Here is a 15534-nt window from a genome sequence, read left to right on the forward strand (position 1 = left end):
AGTAAAGAATGTTTTTTTTTACTGGGGGTTTCTCTTTCTTGGCTCAGTTCATAACGTACGTTCCTGGGTGTGCAACTGTGCACATCTGCAACAACAGAAGAGTCACTGTCCAATTACCGAGCAACAGCACCTAGTAGGCATTCCAGCCTCACGCAACATTCACCAGAGTTGTGGACTCGAGTCACAAATTTCATGACTTGAGACTCAACAGAAAATAAAATAATGAAACTTGACTCAGAGCCTCAAGACTCAACTTTGACTTGAGAAATTATCTGGCCATGTTTTCTAATGCGTTCTCTCTCATTTTGTGGCACAGAGTCTACGGGGATTACTCTACACACAGCCAGAGACCGTAGCATCGCCCTTGCAAAAAAAAAACTGCAACAGTTTGGCTAGTGAAACGCACTCTCGGCACTCTGATTGTGCCAGCGAACTGACAAACACGTCGGGTGGTGAGCTAGCAAACAAATAGCTGATTTGCTGTACCGCTATAGGGTGCAGCACAAACATCAAATTATAGGAAGAGAAGATTATTTATTATGGAAAACAAGCAGCTCCAAAAAATGTTTGGTGATCAAGAATACTTTGCTCATCAGCAATGGGGCAACAATGACTAACATAGGCCTACTGGTATGTAACAATGACTAGCATAGGCCTACTGGTATGTAACAATGACTAGCATAGGTCTACTGGTATGTAACAATGACTAGCATAGGCCTACTGGTATGTAACAATGACTAGCATAGGCCTACTGGTATGCAACAATGACTAGCATAGGCCTACTGGTATGCAACAATGACTAGCATAGGCCTACTGGTATGCAACAATGACTAGCATAGGCCTACTGGTATGCAACAATGACTAGCATAGGCCTACTGGTATGCAACAATGACTAGCATAGGCCTACTGGTATGTAACAATGACTAGCATAGGCCTACTGGTATGTAACAATGACTAGCATAGGTCTACTGGTATGCAACAATGACTAGCATAGGCCTACTGGTATGTAACAATGACTAGCATAGGCCTACTGGTATGTAACAATTACTTGACATGTTTAATTTCGTTATGAATTTTGCATTTGGAATTTGTTTAAAATGAATTATTACTGTGGTGAGGACGCACCATAGGTGTGACTCTTTCTTCACTTGCCCTCTCCAAACTCCCGTCAGTGGAGTTTCTCTTGTTCAAATGTTTGTTGTTGTTTTCACGTTTAAATGAATAGGCCCTATGTGGTAAATCTCTATTCCATCTAATACTACAATAAAATGCTAGCATTTCATCATTCCATCCCCGAACCTTTCATTGCAACACGTAGACATTTGCTTCATGTTTGATAGGCTTCTGATACATTTTCATTTAGCCAACCATTTCTTACCCTCTGAGTGGCGCCATGTTTATTGTGCACATGCACGTTAACAAAACTCATGAGGTAGAAGTTCTGTGTATTTATTTTTATTCATTGTATGGTTTCCTTTGTTCATATTTCCCGGGTTACGTCTGAGTTCCGTGTGTCTGTGTCCTACGTCTCGGTCATTCTGGTTGTGTATAATAGGAACGTGCGCGCCTCAGTGCACATAGAAATTGGCTAGGTGGCCTGAGCTCCAGGCTTTGGAGTCAGAACGTTGAATAAGATAAAATTGTTCCATATATGCATGTGTTGAAATCTCATTGATAATAATTAAGTCTGATTAAGACAAATGTATGTGGGAATAAAGTTTCACATTGTAGAAGCCGTTGATTGGTGGTAATCGTATGGTCCTGGAGGCCAAGTGCTTATGTTGTGGAGGCCTACCTTTTAGACCGCCTGATAGACTGTCAGATTCCATTTGGTTTCTCAAGGGGAGGCTGTACAGCCTTGCCCTCTACCGGTGTCCATTCAGATAGGACAGGTTAAAAGGATTCTCAGGTACATTTGTTTACATTTTAGCCAGTAGTCAAAGTACTGGAGCATGCCTTTAAGTCTGATACAGAGGCTATTTCTTTTGGGCTATTGCCTGTGTACAGTTCCTTCAGAAAGAATTTAGAAAAAAAAAATTATGCACAATAACCCATAATGGCAAAGCTAAAACTGGTTGTTAGAAATATTTGCAAATTTATACACAATAAAAAACAGAAATAGCTTATTTACATAAGTATTCAGAACCTTTGCTATGAGACTCAAACTGGAGCTCAGATGCATCCTGTTTCCATTGATCATCCTTGAGATGTTTTTACTTGCTTGGAGTCCACCTGTGGTAAATTCAATTGATTGGAAAGGCACTCACCTGTCTATATAAGGTCCCACAGTTGAGAGTGGATGTCAGAGCAAAAACCAAGCCGTGAGGTCAAAGGAATGGTCAGAGATAGGAGTGTATTGAAGCACAGATCTGGGGAAGGGTACCAAAAAATGTCTGCAGCATTGAAGGGCCCCAAAAACACAGTAGTCTCAATCATTCTTAAATGGGAGAAGTTTGGAACCCCCAAAAGACTTCCCAGAGCTGGCCCCCCGGCCAAACTGAGCAATCGAGGGAGAAAGGCCTTGGTCAGGGAGGTGACCAAGAACCCAATGGTCAGTCTGACAGAGCTCCAGAGTTCCTCTGTGGAGATGGGAGAACCTTCCAGAAGTACAAACAATCTCCACAGCACTCCACCAATCAGGCCTTTTTGGTAGAGTGGCCAGACGGAAGTCACTCCTCAGTAAAAGGCACATAACAGCCAGCTTGGAGTTGACCAAAAGGCACTTGAAGGACTCAGACCATGAGAAACAAGATTCTCTAATCTGATGAAACCAAGATTGAACTCTTTGGCCTGAATGTCAAGCGTCACATCTGGAGGAAACCTGGCACCAAACCTACGGAGAAGCATGGTGGTGGCAGCATCATGCTGTGGGGATGTTTTTCAGGGACTGGGAGACTAGTCCTGATCAAGGGAAAGATGAACAGAGCAAAGTACAGAGAGATCCTTGATGAAAACCTGCTCCAGAGAGCTCAGGACGTCAAACGGGTGCAAAGGCTCAACTTCCAACATGACAACGACCCTAAGCACACAGCCAGGACTGGCTTTGGGACAAGTCTCTGAATGTCCTTGAGTGGCACAGCCAGAGCCCAAACCTGAACCCGACCTAACATTTCTGAAGAGACTTGGAAAATAGCTATGCAGCGACACTCCTCATCTAACCTGACATATTTGATTTGACAGGATCGGTAGAGAAGAATGGGAGAAACTCCCCAAATATAGGTGTGCCAAGATTGGGGCGTCACACCCAAGAAGACTGGAGGCTGTAATCGCTGCCAAAGCTGCTTCAACAAAGTACAGAGTAAAGGGTCTGACTACTTATGTAAATGTATTATTTCCGTTTTTTTATTTTTAATACATTTGCAAAAATGTCTAAAAACCGTTTTTTTTTCTTTGTCATTATGAGGTATTGTGTATAGATTGATTACTTTTTTCTCTCATCCATTTTAGAATAAGGATGTAGCGTAACAAAATGTTGAAAAAGTCAAGGGGTCTGAATACTTTCCGAATACACTGTATATTTGGTAAATGCACTGGTATATTTTATATGATATGGGGCTTTCACCATTGGATCACCAAGACCTGTGAATAAATCTACACTCTGAGCACGTCAACCTGCTGATGTCATGTTCTTACGACTGCTACATGGTCCCCATTTCACAATTACATAATCAAAATGTGTTGTAGACAAAATCATGAAAAGGGCTGTCTGGTAGTCTCAATGAACAGACAAAGATTTGTCATTGAACAAGTCGTTGCATGGATAGATTTTTCTTTTACTTGACATGAGACTTGACTTGAGACTTGACTTGCTCTTAGAATGCACGACTTGGACTTGACACTATTCTTGACCCGTTCTACTTGGGACTCGACTTGAGACTTGACTTGAGACTTGACTTGCTCTTAGAATACACGACTTGGACTTGACACTAGTCTTGACCCGTTCTACTTGGGACTCGACTTGAGACTCGGACCTTGTGACTTGCTTCTGACTACAATAATAGTGACTTGGTCCTACCTCTGACATTCGCTACCAAACATGTTTGAGGATAAATAAGACAGATGTGTAGCATAGCATCCAAACTTTGTAAAGTGCCATATTGTATTTCGTTAATTATTGGACTGCTAGGTGAGGATCTTTCCTGTTTATTTGTATTATTATCAAACCATCCCCAAAACGTAGCTAGTAGCAAAACAATGTGTTAGTAAACTGCTAGCTAGCTGCACTACAATGTCAAGCCAATAGGTGGTGCCTGGTACACTCACCTGCTGACCCAAGCGGCAGGGATGCCATGCATGGCGAACAGGGTGAACTGCAGGTGGTCAGTGGTGCCTGAGGCCTCCTTACAGCTACGCCCCTCCACAGGAGACTCCCCCTCCGCATGCTGGGAGATGGATAAGGAGGAGTCAGGGGAGGAGCTAGAGGAAGAGGAGGCGGGGCAGAAGGAGCGCAGGTAGAGCTTGGCCAGGTCATAGACGGCATCCGTCAGGAAGCATATGCTCTCCTCTACGGGGCTGAGATGACCTGGAGGGGTCAAAGGGTATGGAGAGGGTCATGTTAACTCAAACGATTTGAACTATTTTTTGTTGATTTCTGCAAGCAGGAAGTTGCGCCACTGTGTGTGATGATATTCTGATCATAGTCTTGCTGAGTCAAACTTTTAAACGTGTGAAAATTGTGACTGGTTGTTGTAGCACTCACCATTTGCCGAGCCACCTAAGGATTTGGAGCCCACCTGAGACAGAAACGTAAAACAGATATGAATGATAGAATTCCAGTCCTGTCCTATGCCCATCTCTTCAGTTCAGAGAGCTGTTAGTTTAGTTTATTAGGATCCCCATTAGCAACCGCACATACGGCAGACACTTGATTTATTCCATAAAACATAAACACATGACAAAGTACAGAACTGTTAGAGACAAAATAAATAAGAGGGATATATTGTAAACAGAACATAATTACTATTTGCTCACTTCATATATACACATTCGTATATACAGTAGAGTTAAATCAGATCTCTAGAGAGAGGAGAGGTGCTGTGACAATATCTTTTTTTATATATATTTTTAAAGCTAAACTTTCTTTCCTCTGGTGGCGGAGCCTTCCAGGATTACATGGCTCTATACATAACTGTGACGCATTAAATCTGTTTTTGGTTTGGGTACTTTGAAGAAACCCATAGTGGCATGTCTGCTTGAAGTGTATGCAAATAGATTATACAAGTGGTTAGACATTTTCTATGGGAGGCACACAGTACTACAAGTAACTGATGCAAGCAGTAGAATCAGATTAAAAAAAACATAAAACAAATACACCTTATGGAACAGCAGGGTCTGTGAACACACACACACACACACACACACACACACACACACACACACACACACACACACACACACACACACACACACACACACACACACACACACACACACACACACACACACACACACACACACACACACACACACACACACTTAAATAATGTTGTATGGTGGTATTATACATTTTGTATTGTAATAATAATAATAATAATAATAATATAATAATAATAATAATAATAATATAATAATATAATAATAATATAATAATAATATAATAATAATATATGCCATTTAGCAGACGCTTTTATCCAAAGCGACTTACAGTCATGTGTGCATACATTCTACGTATGGGTGGTCCCGGGGATCGAACCCACTACCCTGGTGTTACAAGCGCCATGCTCTACCAACTGAGCTACAGAAGGACCATATTGTAGATATGTAGTGGTGTAATAATGTTATATGATGAATATATGATTATAATATTATCTTCATGAACCCCAGGAAGAGTAGCTTCTGCCTTGGCAGGAACTAACAGGGATCCCTAATATACCCCAAGAGGAGTAGCTGCTGCCATGGCAGGAACTAATAGGGATCCCTAATAAACCCCAAGAAGAGTAGCTGCTGCCTTGGAAGGAACTAATAGGGATCCCTAATAAACCCCAAGAAGAGTAGCTGCTGCCATGGAAGGAACTAATAGGGATCCCTAATAAACCCCAGGAAGAGTAGATGCTGCCTTGGCAATAGCTAATGGGGATCCCTAATAAACCCCAGGAAGAGTAGCTGCTGCCAGGGCAGGAACTAATAGGGATCCCTAATAAATCCCAAGAAGTGTAATAGGGATCTCTTCTAAACTTGACCAAATTCAAAACAGCAATCCTTCTCTTTCATGATTATATCTTCAATAGTCAAATATGATGGTTCACTGTTGTCACTTCACTTCTCATTTTGTGCACTTTACTAGGTGAAATAGTCGTCGAAATGAATGGCTACATTAAAAGGTTTTGTTAGTCGGTGCCCAATAGTAGAGACGTGAACAACCCATACATTGATATATTCATATGATGTTTATGCATCGTTGAACGTACCTCTGGTGAGCGTGTCCTGGGGAGGTTTACTGAGCGTTTGACTTTCTTGACTGCCTCTGTGATGGCCTGGGTCTCTACCTCATCCAGGGCACAGCACAGGTTCTTCACCATCTGAACCACCCCATCCACAGTCTTATACTGGGTACTCTGTGGTGGAACAAAGTCATTGTTCAGAGTGTGTGTGAGAGCAATCTCTATTGAGTTACTCAACAATGCAAGTGACTCTTGAAACAGCACGTGTTCCAGGAATCTATAGGCCTTTCACAATTGTGTGTGAACTACCCACGCAACGCACAACCCCCATTCAACGCCTGATAGCAATTCTGCACCACAACCCCACCATACATGTTTAAGGCCTTCAATTCAGCATCAAAGAGGTTAATTAACTTCATAAGTTACCTCATTCTGCAGGCAGATGTTTACTTGATTGTGATAGCCTTCCAGATAGTCGGCCAGGCCTTGCCTGGGGGGGGGTGAATCAACAGATAGTTATTGGGAATTCCAGATGGCCTTAAATGGCTCCAGACAATGGTGAAGATGATGCAATAAGAAGCAGAAAGAAAGTTCCTACCTGGTGACCTTTTCCTTAAACAGCCTCTCCACATGGCTCAGGTGCCTTTCCAAGTCCACCGGAGAGGAGTCATCTTCCGCCTGCATGCACACAAAGCATGAAACAATGAGATCTCACTGTGTTCTCACTCCAGTCTCACTAGGTCCTCAATGGCTGCAGTCCAAAAACATTATTTTTACCCCCTCAGCCCTCGCGTTAGCCACTTTCCCTTGAGGGAATCCCCATCCCCAATTCAGTAACGTAGCCACCCTCGGTCCTCGATTTAGCTCAAGGGAGCAAGTGCAGAACTCTGATCACTTATGGGGTTGACATGACCCACAATTCAACACAAACTGTAGTCACGTGTCATACACCGCGAAGTTTCATATTTAATCAACACAGCTGCATTTTCGGCAAGACAAAATGATGACATGAGCTTGCTAAAAAATATATATAGATGAATTTAGCATTGGCAAATTGGCTTAGTCTTGTAGTGAGTAGCCTATACAAACGTAGCTTGCTTCATTAACATATTTTTGTCAATTCTGAAATGTATTGGATAAATAATAAATGACCAATCAATAAAACTAGCTGGCCAGCTATGGGTAACTGTAACTAGCAAGCTACCTGACAGGAGTTCTAGCTAGCTACGTTAGCTTACTAGGTACATTAATAGCTTTAGGTTGGTTGTTTTTAAGCTCAACTTCAATATTTCCACCAAGAACTTTGCCTCTCCGATCATCACTTTCCCTCGCTTGGGCAAGGCACATTTAAGGGCTGAGGACAGAGTTTGGACTGCAGTTTCTCTAGCTATTGATGTGAGATATCTTTCTCTCTCCGCAAGTCTACCCGTCGGTCTCTCTCTCCGCAAGTCTACCCGTCGGTCTCGCTCTCCGCAAGTCTACCCGTCGGTCTCTCTCTCCGCAAGTCTACCCGTCGGTCTCTCTCTCCGCAAGTCTACCCGTCGGTCTCGCTCTCCGCAAGTCTACCCGTCGGTCTCGCTCTCCGCAAGTCTACCCGTCGGTCTCGCTCTCCGCAAGTCTACCCGTCGGTCTCGCTCTCCGCAAGTCTACCCGTCGGTCTCGCTCTCCGCAAGTCTACCCGTCGGTCTCGCTCTCCGCAAGTCTACCCGTCGGTCTCGCTCTCCGCAAGTCTACCCGTCGGTCTCGCTCTCCGCAAGTCTACCTGTCGGTCTCCCTCTCCGCAAGTCTACCTGTCGGTTTCCCTCTCCGCAAGTCTACCTGTCGGTCTCCCTCTCCGCAAGTCTACCAGTCGGTCTCTCTCTCCACATGTCTGAAAGTTTGTCTTTCTGGACGTCTGTCTGTTTCATTGACCATCCTCCAGGCCTCTGACCTCTAGCTGGTCTTTCTTTGTGACAAACACACACACCAAAGTGATACGTCGCTGATTTGGGTCTTACCGATCGTGCCAGATCCCTTCTCATGGTGCTCTGGGAGAGCAGCTGGAGCTTGATCTCTGCTTCCCACTTCCTGCAGCTCTGTACATACTCGTGGCTGCCCAGGCTGTGTTTACTATGGAGAGGACACAGGACCATAGGGGTCAAAGGTTAATATGATATCATGGCACCAATCGGAAGAAAACATCAGGGATTACCTTGGTCCAAAAAGAAACAGTCATGTTCTTCTGCCTTTTCAATACGTTTTTAAATGTTTCCTGTTGCCTGCTCAAATGAACAACACCGGGCAGTAATATCCTTATGCTCAAAGAATTGTGAGGCACGGGCCCAGTTCCATTTTAGCCTTCAGGCCCTAGTCCTTACCACCTCTCCTTTTGATATTTATAGATCTAAGGATGGAATGATGTCAGCAAAATGATGGTGGATCCACCTAGACATCCTATAGGCTACAGTGGGACTTCCAGCATCTTGTTTAACTTCTTGCGGATCCGTGGGATACTACCGTCCCATTTCGACAACATCCGGTGAAATTGCAGAGCGCCAAATTCAAATTAAATTACAATACATTTTTAACTTTCATGAAATCACATGTGCAATACATCAAAATAAAGCTTAACTTGTTATGGCTGCAATCCTGATATCGGGTGTCATCAACAACCGTTGAATAGCATAGCGCTACATACAATAAAAATTACTATAAATATTTATATTCATGAAATCACAAGTGCAATATAGGAAAACACAGTTCAGCCTTTTGTTAATCCAGCTGTCGTGTCAGATTTTGAAATTATGCTGTACAGCAAAAAAAGCAATCCAAGCGTTTGTGTAAGTTTATGTGTAAGTTTGTGTAAGTTTATCGATCGCACGATAAAACATTAAGTACACAAAGCAATCAAATTAATTGTTTACCATTGATTATCTTCGGATGTTTTCACTCACGAGACTCCCAGTTACACAACAAATGTTCCTTTTGTTCCATAAAGATTATTTTTAGATCCAAAATACCTTTGTTTGTTTGTCGCGTTATGTTCAGAAATCCACAGGAAAGAGCAGTCACGACAACGCAGACGAAAATTCCAAATAGTTTCCATAATGTCCACAGAAACATGTCAAACATTTTTTATAATAAATCCTCAGGTTGTTTTTAAAATATATAATCGATAATATATCAACCTCAAATGTCTTTCACAGTAGGAGAGGGAAAAGCAAAAGCTATCCAAATTCTGTTGCGCAGGCAAATCTCATGAGACCACTTGATGCGATGTTATCGTTCTGGCTCATTTTTCAAAATAAAAGCCTGAAACTATGTCTGAAGACTTGACACCTTGAGGAAGTGATAGGAAAAGGAATCTGGTTCATATCCCTTTAAATGGAGCAATGGGAGGCTATGGAACAGGAAGCCGCTTCCTGTTTTGATTTTCCTCAGGGTTTCGCCTGCCATTTCAGTTCTGTTATACTCACAGACATTATTTTAAACAGTTTTAGAAACTTTACAGTGTTTTCTATCCAAATCCAATGATATGCATATCCTAGCTTCTGGGCCTGAGTTGCAGGCAGTTTACTTTGGGCACGCTTTTCATCAGGAAGTCAAAATACCGCCCCCTATCCCACAGATGTTAAACACTTAACACCCACTTAAAAGTTAGAGTTCCCATGAATCTAAAGAGTGAGAGAGGGACCTGACTTGAGAAGCTATGCTTAGCAGGGAGCAATGGAAACATCGGCTGAGTCTAATTCCTGAGGGCTTGCCAAGACCAGACAAGGCCGGGAGAGTCTAGATAAAAAAACACACACACACACACACACCCACTTGTAGTGGGACACAAAGCAATACAAATATGTGCGCACGTATAAGTATACACACAATGTGCCTAAGAAGTCTCTAAAAAGGGAGACCTGCTATTGCGCAACCCCTCCGTTGTTTATTAGTAAAAGCATCCACTGCAAAATGGCCAAAAGGAAACATTTTCCTAACACAATTAAAAGACAAATAGCTCCCTGCTTGTGGAATGTTGGCAGTGATCTTATTGATATCCTTCTTTTATCTCACTCCCCTCTCTCTGCCAGGGGACATTGAGGCAGGATTGTGGGAAACGCAGGGGTCAGTGAGGTTTCTGAGTATGTGCAGGACTCACTTTTGCAGCACCTCCTCCTGGCCGCAGACCTTGAGGACGTAGCTGCCAATATCCACCTGGTTGAGGTCGTCATGAACCCAACATAGGGCCTGCATGATGAGGAGTTCCACAGGAGAACTCACTATGGGGTAGAAGTTGGTGGGTGAGAGAGAGCGCGAGAGAAAGAGGCGGGAGAGAGAGAGAAAGAGGCGGGAGAGAGAGAGAAAGAAGGGCGAGAGAGAGAAAAGGGGGGGAGAGAGAGAAAAGGGGGGGAGAGGAAGGATGGTTAAAACAAGCATAATTGCATACACAGACCTGTAAAGTGTATCCTTCCCTTTCCCTTCTTTGAAGTAATCACTGATTAGACATGATTGGTGAGCGCCAGCCCTCCACCACAGGGTTTTCAATGGTCCACTCATTTGTAATCAGTGAACACAAGAAAGGGAGAAAGGAAGAATGCACATGTAAAGAATTTGAACAGGGCCATAGGCTGCATCTCACACTACTAAGGGGCATCAGACATAAAGCAAGATGGCCTTTGTCTATGTCTAGTCACAGGTAGGAGGGGAGCAGATTTGAATTAAAGGAGGAGGTTAGATCTAGTGATCCACGCAATAAGTGAGGATTCCAAGTCCAAGAGGCTCAATGGAACTATGTCCGAAACGATCACTCATGTAAAAACAGTCAATAATTGGCCCGACAGAAGTTTTTTTTTTTTTTAATACCGTGGAGGGCCTCTTGGAAGGATTATACTCATACTTAACCTGTTCCCAGACCTGTATGTGCCGTCTTGCCAACTTCTATAGTCATGATAATGACCGTATAGGAGTTGTCAAGATATCATAAACAGATCTAGGACCAGGCTAATTCATATTCTATTACCATATTCCCTTATTCAATAAAAACAGTTAACCGAATCCAGATCTCAAGATGCTACAGTACTCTGTTATTGGAAAACACATGTCAGCATGTCTCCTTCTAGGAAATATGTGTGTGTGAAACCTGACACACAACAGATCTGCCACTTCTGGCAGGGGGTTACTGCCTTCTCCGTTTGATGCCAACACACACACACACACACACACACACACACACACACACACACACACACACACACACACACACACACACACACACACACACACACGCACACACACGCACACGCACACGCACACGCACACGCACACGCACACACGCCGGGCTCTCCAGCAATAACAACCCCACACCCACTGAGGAATGGACCGGATTAAGGTACCAATACTAGAGGGATTCAGAGCGTGTTTTGATTGGTCACACCTTGGTAGTGGGTGGGTGCTGTGAGGTGGCTTTCTAGGGATACTTGGGAGGCTAAAATCATCAATGACCGAAGAGGGGGGCCTTTTGGTAGCCTGTTCCCAGATCTGCTGGTGCTGCCTTGCCTCCTGGTCATAGGAGGCAAGACAGCACAAACAGATCTGGGACCAGGCTGGCATTTCCAAGGGTGTGTGTTGATAAAAAATATAAAAAAGACTCTACAAACTCAGACATTGTGCTGGAATGTTTGAGACGTGCAAGGTCACACACACCAACATGGGTGTTAGGGGGTTGGTCTGGTCTAAAGCCGGATTGGTGTCTATGATTACAGTACTAGTCTAGCAACACAGCAGGATGCTAGGCAAAAGGAGAACATAACAAGTGAGAAAAATAACATACCAGAAGATAATAAGAGAGAGAGTATGATGGCCAGTGCATTTCAGAGAACTGCAGCAGAGTTAAAAAGAGATGGTTTGATTAAGGTGGCATCCAACACTCAAAGCCACAAGACATCCACCTCAGCCAGTTCCCAGGGTTTCCTCTCTCCCCACACCAGGGTATCACTAACCTAAATCTTGCTGTTGGAGATTCTAGCCTAAGAAAGAAGTCATTATCTCCCCGGTAACAGAAGCCAGCTCGGCTCTGATTGGCTGTTAAATAGAGTAAGCGTGTCAGCGGAGAGCAGAGAAGCTGCAACAGTAGCAGTTGGGGAAAGAGTTGTCGGGGAAAGAGTTGTCTGGGAATGGGTCACCCCCCCCCCCCGGTTTACTTTTCCACGTGTCACATTTAGGAAGCTGGTAAAACGCTGGTGGAAGTAAGAGGCCCGGCCTACCTGACGACAAAGAGGGGAACGCCACAGATTAGAGAAGCAAGAGACAGGGAAAGAAAACAAACAACTTTTCAGCCTGCTCTCCTTCCCCCCGCACACCTCTCTTCTAATAGAATAGAGAACTGAAGGCCAGTGTTCCTGTGTGCCAATATATACGACCTTGGCTTTTCCATTGTGACCAATCAGGGGAATCTAAACACAACAATGTGGGTCAGCACAATTGGGTAGCAAACCAGGAAGTGAACTGAGGAGGCGGCGGTGTGGCAAGCGAATCAGGCCTGGCCGTACAGTACAGGGGAAGGAAGAGACAGTGTGACCAGTTAGTGAGGTACAGAGAGAGACTGGGTCAGCAGGACTGGGCACACACACACACGCACACACACGAAATAGCAAACGATACCAGTTTGTTTGGCACAGAGGGTTAAAAAAAAGGCAATTAGGACAGATGAAACACAGACATCATGTGAGGAAAGGGAGGGACGCCATTTGTAGCTTCCCAGCTAGAGTCCTCAGTGGGGACAGACAGCGCCTAAGCTCATAACACAGTCAGTATTATCCACACACAAAAGGTTGGTGTTGATTCGCTGCCAGGGCCCAGGGAGTCCAGGACAGACTCCATCAGAGAACTTGGTCACAGTGTACGGGCCAAGAGAGATCAGTGACTGGCTTTGGAGGGGTTGCCTCTGAGGCGGAGCTACAAACCTGGGGTCAGCCAATGACAACGCACCCCCAGAGAGTGAACAAAAAGCCCTTTGGATGAATGAGAAGATAATATAGAGAAGGCCTTATACAGTAACTCATGCAGGACAGGGGTATAGAGAAGGCCTTATACAGTAACTACTGCAGGACAGGAGTATAGAGAAGGCCTTATACAGTAACTACTGCAGGACAGGAGTATAGAGAAGGCCTTATACAGTAACTACTGCAGGAGAGGAGTATAGAGAAGGCCTTATACAGTAACTACTGCAGGAGAGGAGTATAGAGAAGGCCTTATACAGTAACTACTGCAGGAGAGGAGTATAGAGAAGGCCTTCTACAGTAACTACTGCAGGACAGGGGTATAGAGAAGGCCTTATACAGTAACTACTGCAGGAGAGGGGTATAGAGAAGGACTTATACAGTAACTACTGCAGGACAGGAGTATAGAGAAGGCCTTTTGTGCGACACAGGGACAAGGGTACAGAGAAGGCCTTTGGGGCGACACAGGGACAAGGGTACAGAGAAGGCCTTTGGGGCGACACAGGGACAAGGGTACAGAGAAGGCCTTTGGGGCGACACAGGGACAAGGGTACAGAGAAGGCCTTTGGGGCGACACAGGGACAAGGGTATAGAGAAGGCCTTTGGTGCGACACAGGGACAAGGGTATAGAGAAGGCCTTTGGTGCGACACAGGGACAAGGGTATAGAGAAGGCCTTTGGTGCGACACAGGGACAAGGGTATAGAGAAGGCCTTTGGGGCAGGGGCCCAACCTTTTATGTGAGGAGAGGGAATGTGGCATATTCCCACAACAACAAAACATATTTAAAAAAATGATAATAGTAAACTGGCTGTTTCCGAATGCTGCTTCCTCCTTCAGACCTCTCATCCAGTGTTCTTATCTTTAAGTCTTAAGTGAAATGCCTCAGATACAAATAGAAAAGTAAAGTGAATTGGAGTTGGGTTATTGAAACCTGGAAGAGCCCCATTCTAAAAAATGTAAATAAAAATTAAAAAATTAAAAAGAGGCCAATTGATGTCATTGCATACTTTTATGGGTATAAAAAGGTGTCCACCACAAAGCCTGCACACTCAGGGTCGGGGACCACTGAGCACCTATGTTTGGGTCAGGGTTGCAAAGAAACATTCCTAAAAATTCCCAGGTTTTCCAGAAATCCCGTTTGGAGGATTCTGTTTCTCCTCCTGATTCCCGGGAACTCTCCTATCGGGATTTCTAGAAAACCTGGGAATTTTGAAAACATTTATGGGATTTAGCAATGTTAGTAGGTGTATTGTGTTATTGTCCTTACCATCGCAGGTGAAGGTGACAGGCTCCTGGGACTCGGAGATCTCGATGGACACCTTGACGCTACAGCCATTGTCCCCGCCCCCGTCCCTCTGAGGGATGACTGCACTCAGCACATACCCCGGGTTGGTGTGGAGGTCATCATGGGTGAACTTTGACCTCAGGCTGAAAAAAAGCCAGTATGTCATCTTTACCGTTCATAAACTTCATATCCTTAATTATCTTATTTGTATTTCCTTAAATTAGCTTATCTAGAAGTTCTACACCCATAAACTAGTAGATAATCCATTTATGATCCATTCTCCTACTTAACTTCCCATAAAAAAATAAAACATGTATTGTCACATACATTTCACTGCACCTATCTAGTGTGTTGTTTTACAGGGTCAGACAGACATATGCTGCCCCTGGAGCAGATTAAGGTTAAGTGCCTTGCTTAAGGACACATCAGCAGATTTTCACCATGTCGGCTCAGGTATTCGAACCAGCGACCTTTCAGTTACTGGCCCAACGCGCAAACCACTAGGCTACCTGGAGCACTTTTACTGCCCCGTAATTCCTTATGGGATCCAAAGAACTTCAAAAACTCTTCTGCTTTGCTGATATTTGTTTCATATCTGTGTTTATTGAATAGTGTGTGTGTGTGTGTGGAGTGGAATGCAGGTGTTCATGTCAGAGTGATTCCCAGAGCACATATATTCATCACTGCACCCTGAAAGGACTGGAGTGAGGCTACATACCGAATCATTCAAACATTATAGCACACACACACACACACGGTGGCTTACGTTGCTACGTCTTCACAGAAGGCTACAACTTCTAGGTTCTGGGCTTCCTTCTCCTCCAGGGCGGTGTACAGTACTCTCACAGGTCTCTTATGGTGCTACGAGACAACGACACACAACACAACAGTAAGCAACCA

At 44.1% G+C, this 15534-nt stretch overlaps 1 protein-coding gene across 2 annotated transcripts in view; it reads right to left on the minus strand.

Moving 5' to 3' along the window:
- The window catches only part of LOC124037555 (phosphatidylinositol 4-phosphate 3-kinase C2 domain-containing subunit alpha-like), an 85180-nt gene that overhangs the window by 35511 nt on the left and 34135 nt on the right, over positions 1-15534 (minus strand). For both annotated transcript variants that reach the window (XM_046352368.1, XM_046352367.1), the window contains exons 4-12: positions 15401-15495; positions 14617-14777; positions 10510-10630; positions 8378-8489; positions 6979-7058; positions 6807-6870; positions 6408-6554; positions 4700-4733; positions 4264-4522 (exon numbers count right to left, since the gene is read on the minus strand). In XM_046352368.1, coding sequence (XP_046208324.1) covers positions 4264-4522; positions 4700-4733; positions 6408-6554; positions 6807-6870; positions 6979-7058; positions 8378-8489; positions 10510-10630; positions 14617-14777; positions 15401-15495 — 1073 coding nt within the window. The remainder of the gene's footprint in view (positions 1-4263; positions 4523-4699; positions 4734-6407; positions 6555-6806; positions 6871-6978; positions 7059-8377; positions 8490-10509; positions 10631-14616; positions 14778-15400; positions 15496-15534) is intronic.

This window comes from Oncorhynchus gorbuscha, linkage group LG06 (assembly GCF_021184085.1).
Source record: "Oncorhynchus gorbuscha isolate QuinsamMale2020 ecotype Even-year linkage group LG06, OgorEven_v1.0, whole genome shotgun sequence".
In the NCBI taxonomy this organism is placed as follows: domain Eukaryota; kingdom Metazoa; phylum Chordata; class Actinopteri; order Salmoniformes; family Salmonidae; genus Oncorhynchus; species Oncorhynchus gorbuscha.